Raw genomic sequence first — 9857 nt, 5'->3', positions numbered from 1 at the left:
AAACATCCATAGTTTACTGAGACAACTTATCAGGGCCAAGAAAAGCCTTTTGCCAAAACTGGCAGCAGACCTCTAGGCTAAAGTAGAAAACAAACTTTGTCCAATTACAACCTGTAGGATCCCATCCCTAGAGTGCTAACTAGCAGCAATGAGACAGAATCCCAGTGAATCCATTACTCCATATCCACCCCAGGCACTGTTGAAGGGATCTCACTTTTCATCCATGGTACTGGTTCTGGTACATATGGATCATAAGTCCATTTGGGGAAAACTCGTTTAAAGAGGTTCATCAGCACTGTGTCCTGAGATTTTAGCTTCCCATCAAAACTGCACTTCATGTGGCCATGAGTACCTAGAAAGAAAACAGAGCAAGTTGGTCAAATTAAAATAGAAAATGTTAAAGCAGTAGTCTTCTAACCCAACAGTCATTTAGTAGCACTGGAGAAACCTAGACAAGGTACCAAATCCCACATTCTCTTACCTAAAGGCTCCTTGATGTGTCCCCTGCGACCCCACTTTGTTCTCAGTTCCACTGGTTTAAACCACAACACATCCTCTTAGAAAGAAACAAAGAGAAGACCAAGATGAAACATGTACCCACAAAGGGTAAACTCAACCCTCACCCCACAAAGGCAATCTGATCCCATCCTTCACACCCACCTCTGTTGAAGAACATGTAGCGCACTACTGCCATCTTAGTAAAAATTTTGAAAGGATGACCACTCAAAACAACTCTCTTGATGACCATTCTGTCTGGATCCACTGACAACAGATGGCCTGTGGCAATGAGGCTGTGCATTCCTATGGAGCAAAAGCAGAGCAACAGGAGTCTACAAGCCAAAGCCTTCACTGATTACCCCCGTCCACTTAAAGACCCAAACAAGATCTTTTTAGAGAAACCTTAAAGTAAGGATATATTATGCTGCCCTCCTGGGTCCATGCAAAGATCATTAAATGATATTCCCTCTAGGCCTGTTGTGAGAACCTACCCTAAATACAGCAGTCTGAGCAGCACCTATCAACTGACTATGGTTTATAAGCAAGATAAAGTTCCGTTTGTCATCCTTGTCTCAGACCCAGTCTGAGGCTGAGATTGGGGTATTTTGAAAACTATTATTACGTTCTTCATACCATATGACTCTCAAATCTAAATACAGGAAATAGTTTTAAACCTATTAAGGACCTACAGGTCTGTTCACCTCTGTGAACTTAACTTACCATTGCTATTCTGTTTAAAAAGCAGTACAGATGCAGGAGGAAACGTGATTGGGCCATATACTGTCGCTACCAAGGCCACATCAGCAGTCAGGAATCTCTGAAATTTATGTTTATCCGCTGCCATAATAAGGGTTAAAAAATAAAAAGTAAAAACATTTTGAGAAGCCATAGGTAATCCACAAGCCTGTGAAAAGCTGTATCATTGCAACTCAAATCTAAGGCAACTTATGTTTCTTTGCCCCACTAGTTCTCAAAATATTTTCCTACCTCAATACAACTGTGAGATACAACTCAGTCCTTCACAGTGATTTTTCAACAGGGAGGCAAAATCTTGGAGCTTGGACTATATTTGGGGTTTGAAAAAGTTCTCCAGGTGATTCTGACACTCATTATCCCTACCTTGTTTGGGAAGCAATGCTTTACAGAAAATACCTCCACTAAATCAAAAGCCTGTAGTCATGAGCAAGAATTGGCAAATATTTTCTATAAAGGGCAACATAGTATTTTAGGCCTATGGCCATACAGTCTTTCTGTTCCAACTACTACTCAGCTATGCCACTATAGCAAAAAAACAGCCACAGACAACACATGAGAAAAAAAGGGGGAAAAAGAAGGAAAAAAAACCCCAACAACCCACAATTGTGTTCCAACAAAATTTTATTTAACAAAAACAAGCAGTGGGGCAGATCTGGCCTAAGGGCCATACTTAGCTGATCTCTGATCTTGAGGACTACCTGAGCTTCTGCTTTTATCTTCAATGAAACTCTCCCTCCTGCTTAATACTGAATTTACAGAAAAATAAAATATTTTAAGGGAAAGAGAAGATAATTCCTCATTTAGATAGCATAGCTAATTGACATATGGCTAGTAAGAACAGAAATTATCCAGAGTACCCATTAATACTGCCTTCATCATCTTCCTCCAGCCACTGCTGAAAGCTGAGTGTGTGTGGTAATGTTCAGAAGCCTCCAAATATCTTCCCACTCCTAATGTATAGGAGTCCAATCATTTTTGCCATAAAAGTGTCCCTGGTCACCACTCTTCAACATCTTATCCCAACATCTCAGAAGCCACATACTTGTTTTACCCAACTGTGGGCCACCCCTATCCTTCACCCACACTGCCACCGGCCATCAGATGCCAAGGGTTCTACACTTTGTGACACCATTTTAAAGAGCCACCAACTCCCATTCAAAACCACTTTGGAATAAATACTCATGGCAGAGAAGCCTCAGCACCACACAGAGGTTGCATCACTGGGATGCTTCAGACAGGTTCAGACATTGTGAATAAAAACATCATTGGCTCCTAGACCAGAGTAGTGAAAATACCCTTAACCCAGAAACCCAGAGTTTGAAATTGTGTATTCTACACACCTGCACTAAAAATCAATAGTCCCCCAAAAGACATTAAGATGGACAAGAACCCAGAAGCTTCCCCACTGCTTTACCTGCAGTGTGCTGAGAGAACAAAGGTGAGGCTCGGAAGCGCCTGAACCCACAGTGGAAGATCAGCTCCTCCTTAGCTTTCACAGGCTCAGTGTTGCCAGGGTGCCGGCTCACCACCATATTCAGTACTGACATCTGGGAACCACATAAGAAAAACAGACCTTCCTATCTGGAATAGAGCAGCCTAAACTGAAAGAAGACAAACTAAACTAGCAGATCCAAATTCGCTCTAATACTCATTTACAGTAAATAAGATTTACCTTTTACCTTTACCAACAACTGGCATTCAAGTTACATATAGGCTGGTTTTTGGGGCTTTCACGCAGCCTTCTGTGTTAGCTAACCTTCCCGTGTCTAACAATGCAGAAGCTCAACATCTGCCACAAACGCAGTGCCTTCAAGTCACTCAACTCACCACACACCTCAAAACTACTCATTCAAGACGGTTACCTCCCAAACTCTTCCACTGACCAAAGGCCAGAGCTCTCGCATACACGCAATACACACGAGTACTGGCCATCAAGAAAGAGACCTACGCGTGGCCCAACCACTCCTTCCCGCACCCCCCCACCCCCACTTAAGGCTGCCAACCCTTGGTTAAAATCTAATCTGACAGAGAAGTCTCAGAACACAGAGTGCATCACTGAGATGCTTCAGACAGGTTCAGACATGTTGTGTAACACCATCATTGACTTCACCATCATATTCTGATTCTTCATCCTAAGGCAGATTGTTTACATCCCAATGAGTAAAAGGTCGGTCACATAAAATTTCAGACTATCATACAAAACTGGTTGGAAAGTTTCTTAAGTCCCCATTTCCCACAAAATACTAACTCACCTTCTGTTCATGAGGTAGTAAAGAAAATACAATCAAGGGTGCCCCTCGCTTAAAGTATTCAATCACTGAGATAGGGACTTCAGAGACATGAAGTGTGACATACCAGCCAACCTGCCAAAAAGAAAGTAGAAAATAATCATTTACCCTTAAGGTCTCGACAATGATGAAGCATTTCTCCAAATATGTTAGAAGTCTCTTAAACTACCCTAAAGCCCACCCTCACCCTTTAAAACTGCCTTTCACAGATGCCTCAACTACCCAGATTAAACTTTTCAGTTAACATCTGATACCTCTTTGTTCTCAATATCACTCTCATCAGTGACTCAGTGGCTCCTCTAATTCAGCTATGGGCAGCACAAAACTAAATAAGGTACTCATGCCAAGAGGAGGAATAAAGGAGAGGGCACCTTGGCAAACAGCTAATTACAGGGATGGACAAAGTAAGGCAGATACCTCAGCTCCTTCGACCTCTTTTTCTTCAATTTCTTTAAAAATGCGTTTCCTAGTATTAGTAAAGTTCTGAAACTGAAAGATCCGAGCATAATCTTGAGGAAGGTTTTCCTTAGGATCCCATGGAGATGTCCGGAAGCTCTTGAGGCCTCTGTATTTCTGAAATCTAGATAAGGAAGATTTTAAAAAATAGTCAAATTTATATGGTGCTACTTTTTCACTCAAGTCACTTCTAAAATGGCTAAGACTCTAACTTAAAAAAATTCTCCCACTATCTCTCAAAATAATCTAACAGCTTAAAACCACACTCCAAAACAACTCATAACAAGTATTTCAGAACCAAACCCCAGCCCCTCACTGATAAAGGACAAAGTACTTAGAGTGGTTCCTTCAGGCAGTGGCTCTTTAACCTGGCAAACAAGGTCCTTGACAAAAATATTACATCCCTAATATCCAATGTAAACCCTCTGGCTTTAATTAGACTCATCTCCAGGGAAGACATCATCTACGTCTTCACGCTTTTATTCTTGCCCAAACTCCCTCAAATCTCCAAAATGTTTTATACTTTCAGTATTAGCTCCTATAGGAAGCACTTGCCGATTAACCTTAGTGTTTCCCCTTCGTTAAAGTACTGTGACATTGTTAGTCTGCACCACACAGTCTGGAACTTGATTACATATTACTGTTTCTGTATGTATGTCTTACCTTCCCATATAGAATGTTAGCCCTTCAGAAACGGGGACAATGTGTTGTGTTTTTTTTTTATCACACTGACACACTTCTGAGCCACATGAATTTTAAATAAAAACACTGATTTTAGACTTGTTGACTAACCGAATTCTTGCAGCCACGTCACGGGGGGTATCTACTTCATCTGGAAACATCTCTTGCAGTCTTTCTTGTTTATATTTCTCCAACATTTTTTCTTCAGCCTCTTCATCCACATTCTCATCATACAGATCATCATGCACAGACTCTCCTATAGTCATAGTTTCACATTCTTCCTCCTCTTCCTTTTCACTGCTCTCATCCTATAGAATAAAGATTACAGTTTCACACCCGTCTCTACCCTAAAGACCATTAAACTATAAGTAAATTAGTTTTACTAGACGCCTAGTCAAAATCAGTATCAATTCTAATAGAGATTAAGTTATAAAAGAAAGTCTCACTTCTGGCAGCTCTAAGTCATTCCAAGGAAACTGATCACACACAACCCTCAAGGTCAGGATTGCACTTTGCCTTGCATTTGGGGCTGTACGCAGAAGTGGCCTAAGGATTCATATCTTTACCTGAGATTCCTCTTCAATAAAATCCTCATGTTCTGTATCATCATATTCATCTTCCCCACCACTTTCACCATCCTCATCCAAAATCCATTCAGCTTGGTAACTGGATGTCCCTTTGGGAACCTTCTTTACCACCTTGGAACTTTCCTTCAAGCAGTCTGTAGAAGCCCAAATGAGTTAAGTTAAATTATATACCTCTGGGAACCTGGGTGGCTCAGTCAGGTGAGCATCTGACTCTTGATTTTGGCTCAGGTCATGATCCCAGGGTTGTGAGATTGAGCCCTGCGTCGGGTTCAGCACTGAACTTAGAGACTGCCTAAGTTTCTCTCTCTTTCCCTTTTCCCCTCCACCCCTCTTGCGCACTCTCTTAAAAAAGTATATACATATGTATACTTATATATACACACACACGTGTATATACATACGTACACATACACACCTTTCCCCTATTACTCCCGTATTCTCACCTAGGCAAGATGATACCAGACATTGTTACCAACACCAGAAAGTCTAGCAGACACTATGAGTAGAACAGACTACTTCCAAATTTAATTCAGCTGCCTCAGAACTAGCGACACTTACACAGCCCAATAAGCTTTGCAACAAATCAAAGTTGTTTATCTGTTTATGAGAAAACAACAACACAAGTAATTTTGAAAAATGGAGCAAAGCTATGTCCAATGTTTGCTTGGTGCAAACATACAGCCTTTAGAGATAGAGGGGAAAACTAACCTCCAAATACATCTCATCCCACCCTACCCTGTGAGCAGCTAGAGAAAATGCACAATTCTAGGCCATATGAAATACAAACAAGTTTGCCAATACCAACCATTTGCCTCATTCAGTTCCTCCTCTGTGGGCCAGGTTTGCTCCCCCTCCATTGGATCTGGGATAACCTCTGTTTGCAAAGATTCTTGTCTTTCAGGGTCTGCCTTCATTAGGACCTTAAGGTCTTCCTCCATATCAACCACAGCATCCATAGCACAAATCTGAAAACCAGAATAGTTGACACCAAACGTTACCCAAAATCTACTAAATCTAACATGGTAACCAGAAAGATTCAGAAATAACACAGTCCTCAAAATAAATAAATAAAATAAAATAAAAACAGAATGAAACAGTGAGCCCAACTGGTCAAATCTTTCAACCATTTCAATTTCCTAGCATTTTAAGTCCATACCTCTACTTGCTTTTGAGGCCTTTCATAATCTGCTCTCACTCCTACACATTTATTACCTACCTTACTCCCATCAAGCTGATTTCTTCAAAGAAACCATCTGATCTATCCCTGGGACTAAATTCATGTTGTCTCTATCTTCTTCGACAGTTTCATCTCTCTTCATCTCATAAGTCATATTTATCCATCTCAACACCTGGCTCAAGTCTGAGCTCTTCTGTGAAGCTTGCTAGTCTACTTTCTCAACTTACACAGCAGGTCTCTATCCCTCAACACACTTTTTCAATCTTTGATGTTTGCCATTTTTTCTGACGTAATTATGCTGTCCAAGGAAAGAGACTGCATCTTTTGTCTTTTATACACTCAAAGCCAATTGCTATGTGAGGTACCTATAAAGTGCTGAATACAGGATATCAACATATTCAGTTGACTACTGTCTTACTTCAAACTAGCAGTCACCTCCAGAGGCTAGTATAGTTGTCTAAGAGTGCAGACTACCTCCTCTGATGTTATTCACATCCTACACCAGTTTACACATAAATCTACAAGTCGTTTAAAAAACATTTAATGTTTACTTATTTTGAGAGAGAGAGAGAGAGAAGGAGAGAGAGAGAGAGAGAAAGAGAGAGAGAGAGAACGAGTGGGGAAGGGGCAAAGATAGAGGGAGAGAGAGAAAATCCCAAGCTGGCTCTGTGCCATCAGCGTTGAGCCTGACACAGGGCTCCAGCTCACAAATCATGAGATCGTGAGCTGAGCCGAAATCAAGAGTCAGACGCTTAAGCGACTGAGCCACCCACGCACCCCAACAACACATAGTTTTTAAGAACATCACTCTTACCTCCATTGCAGCTCCAGAGTCCTGTGATTTGACCACTCTAGGATTTAAAAGGAAAGGGTCTATAGGAGCATCTATCTGTTTCATCTGGAAATCACCCTGTCCAATGATATGCAGCAAGCTATTTACATTCAAAGTCTGTCCACGAATATAGCCTGAGATTTTCAAGGTGCCCACCAAGTTATTTTCTTCACTAGGCACAAAGTCAGCAGCATGAGCAAACATGTAGGCCCGTCGATCTCGAAAGGCAAGATGTCTTTGCTTTTGGTTAGCCAACTGCCTGAGCAGCATCTGTGCCTCCTGTTGTGTGTCTAACAGGAGAAGTTTGTCATCAGGAAAGCGCTTCTCCACTGCTTTACTTAGCTTCTTTCTGGCATCTATTTGTTTCCTTGGTGGGAGGCCAGAAATCCCCTGGACAGCTAGTGCTGTGAGCAAGAGAGAAAGGGCTTTGTTACTTACTTTACCACATGTAAATCCCCACCGTAGTTCACAAACAAGCTAACAGTTCAGTTGTGAGACCAGAGATCACTGAGAAACTGAACACTCAACTACCCTAAAAAATTTTCATAGTGAAACCAAAGTTCATACTCTTCTTCCTCTGGGCAAAGAGTAGTCCAGAAATAAAAAGCAGCTTGATAGATAATTTCTAAATGATGGACCAACTTAGGCCATAGATGTACAACTCGCCACCAGCCAAATACAACCCACCAGTTGTATTCCTGTATCAAGTGTCAGAGTGCCTGGAAAATTATAGATGCATAATAAATGCTAATTCACTTCCCCCCCTTACCTCTAATACTCCTAACCCACTTACTATAGGTAGGAAGGCCCTGGGCAAAAAGGCAGGAAAGGAAGTAATCCCCAGTGCTGTCCCAGCCTTCTAGTGGATCAAGGAGAAAAAGGATGGTATCCGCCACTTTAGCCATGTCTAACACAGCATGCAGATCCCCTGGAGATAAAAGACAAAGTTAGTGGGAAGAGATGTTTGGCACCAGCACATCATACTAAAAGAATATTACTACTACTCAGAATACAACAATAGAAAACACTGTTGTATGCTCCAACCTGGCCTTGCAGATGTGAAATACCACCGATGTTTCAAGCGGGGGCACAACAGCACAAAGCTATGGGTGCTTCCCCACTCATTCAAGTGTACTGTTCCAGTGTCCTTATCCTGAAGCAGCCTAAAAGCCTCTGGCAAGGAAATCCTGTCATGCAGAGGCACTACCAGCACCTGATGAGGAGGACCATCCTTGCTGCCCAGCTGTCTTTTCTCTGCCAGAACCTGAGAATAGAAAGATCAATGTTTCAGTACTTCGTTTCAGTATTGCATTTCCCATAGTATGGACGCCCCTTCCTCACCCCCCACTCCCCACTCCCAGTCCACCGCATCTTTCTTGTAAAAGGCACGTAGGCCGGGAGAGTGGGCAGAAGCCTGCACCAAAACAAAGAATGTCCTAGCATGAATCTAGATCTGCATGCCTGACATGTGCCCGAGAATTATTTTTCCATCCCCGGCCCCTTCCCAGGGTCACATTTTTCAGTTCGAGGCATTACCGCCTAGAACAGCTGTGAAACCACACCACTCCCCAATCCCTGCTCCTCTCACCGCCTCCTTCTTCTGCTTTCGGAGCTGGCTGGCGCGATGCCTCTGGTCTACTCTGCTGAGCTCTTTTCTCACTTTCCTGCTTAGGACCTTCAGTGCTAGACGGCCTAGAAGATTAAAAAGGGCTCTTATGCAAGGTACCAGAGAGTCCAGAAAGGGGACCCTCTCCGCCCATCTTAGAGCCTTTTGCGCGCGGTCCAGGCCAGAGATAGGAACTGTCTGCACACAAAGAAAAGCAGCTAACATCTAAAATAACCCTTCTTCCTCCAACCCTATCTTCTCACCCTTGCCGTCCCGCTGCGCGGATCCCCGACCCCGATGCCGCCCGCCCTTATGAGCTTTATTCTGCTGCTTAAGAGGGCCAGAACGGTGGGCCGCCATGCCGCCGCTCACGTGTACCTAGTCAGCACTACTTCCGGGCCGGACGGAGCGCTTCCAGCCCCCTCCTTGCCCCTCCCTCCCCGTGGCGGGGCGGGGCTCACCGCGTCCTCTCGCGAGAGTCCTTCCAACCAGGCTCAGAAATAAGACTCCGGCGTCTCAGCAAAACCGCGGAGTAAACTTTTCCCACGCGGCGGTCTACGGCTGGGGGGTTTAAAAAGCTGGATGTAGACTCGAGGTTTAGCCTCTCAGCCCGGAGGGCTTTTTTTGCTACCTGTATTTTCATTTTTTGCGCTATCTAGTTGCATCACCTTAGGCAGCTGTTGAAGTTTTTCCATTCGTGTGGAAAAGGGCTAAGCCCTTCCTGTCACCTAGATTTGTGCACGCCGCTCCTCAGTTTGCAGCAGCAGGTGTTACCACTTTGAGCAATCCTTTCTTCCTCTTATGGGCTGCTGAGGTCTAGAAGGAAAATCGCGTGGAAGGCTCCGTACAAGTTCCCGCTGATCACCGTTATCCCAACCCGCGCCCCCCGCTCCAACAGAGCTGAAGGCAGGACGGTACCAGACAGGGAGAACTGGCCTTGACAGGCGAGCCCTCACAGGCAACTCAGCCTCTTCAA

The 9857-nt window shown here is 43.5% G+C and overlaps 1 protein-coding gene and 2 non-coding genes across 3 annotated transcripts; all 3 read right to left on the bottom strand.

Annotated features, from left to right (window-relative positions):
• On the bottom strand, positions 1 to 9263 carry TSR1 (TSR1 ribosome maturation factor). Its single transcript, XM_047832489.1, has 15 exons — positions 9145 to 9263; positions 8864 to 8967; positions 8320 to 8539; positions 8069 to 8203; positions 7258 to 7679; positions 6072 to 6231; positions 5246 to 5400; positions 4791 to 4987; positions 3960 to 4122; positions 3507 to 3617; positions 2669 to 2801; positions 1219 to 1335; positions 661 to 801; positions 482 to 556; positions 1 to 352 (listed from the first exon to the last, which is right to left on the bottom strand). The coding sequence occupies exons 1-15, from the start codon at positions 9239 to 9241 to the stop codon at positions 174 to 176; spliced, it is 2409 nt and encodes an 802-aa protein (XP_047688445.1). The 5' UTR covers positions 9242 to 9263; the 3' UTR covers positions 1 to 173.
• On the bottom strand, positions 2437 to 2531 carry LOC125152258 (small nucleolar RNA SNORD91 family). The gene has a single exon (XR_007147114.1). It is a non-coding gene; the product is annotated as a small nucleolar RNA SNORD91 family (small nucleolar RNA).
• LOC125152259 (small nucleolar RNA SNORD91 family) lies at positions 3277 to 3366 on the bottom strand. Its single transcript, XR_007147115.1, has one exon. It is a non-coding gene; the product is annotated as a small nucleolar RNA SNORD91 family (small nucleolar RNA).
• Positions 9264 to 9857: the final 594 nt, after the last annotated feature.

This window comes from Prionailurus viverrinus, chromosome E1, assembly GCF_022837055.1.
Source record: "Prionailurus viverrinus isolate Anna chromosome E1, UM_Priviv_1.0, whole genome shotgun sequence".
Classification (NCBI taxonomy): domain Eukaryota; kingdom Metazoa; phylum Chordata; class Mammalia; order Carnivora; family Felidae; genus Prionailurus; species Prionailurus viverrinus.
This window is presented reverse-complemented; position numbering and strand designations above follow the sequence as displayed.

Bases quoted from the DNA above. Each gene is read 5' to 3' on its own strand.
- TSR1 (XM_047832489.1), bottom strand. From the start codon at position 9,241: ATGGCGGCCCACCGTTCTGGCCCTCTTAAGCAGCAGAATAAAGCTCAT. The intron at 7,680-8,068 runs GTAAGTGGGTTA...TCTTGCTCACAG, and splicing joins CCAGGGCCTTCCTACCTATA to CACTAGCTGTCCAGGGGATT. The intron at 802-1,218 runs GTAAGTTAAGTT...TTTGCTCCATAG, and splicing joins TTTTAAACAGAATAGCAATG to GAATGCACAGCCTCATTGCC.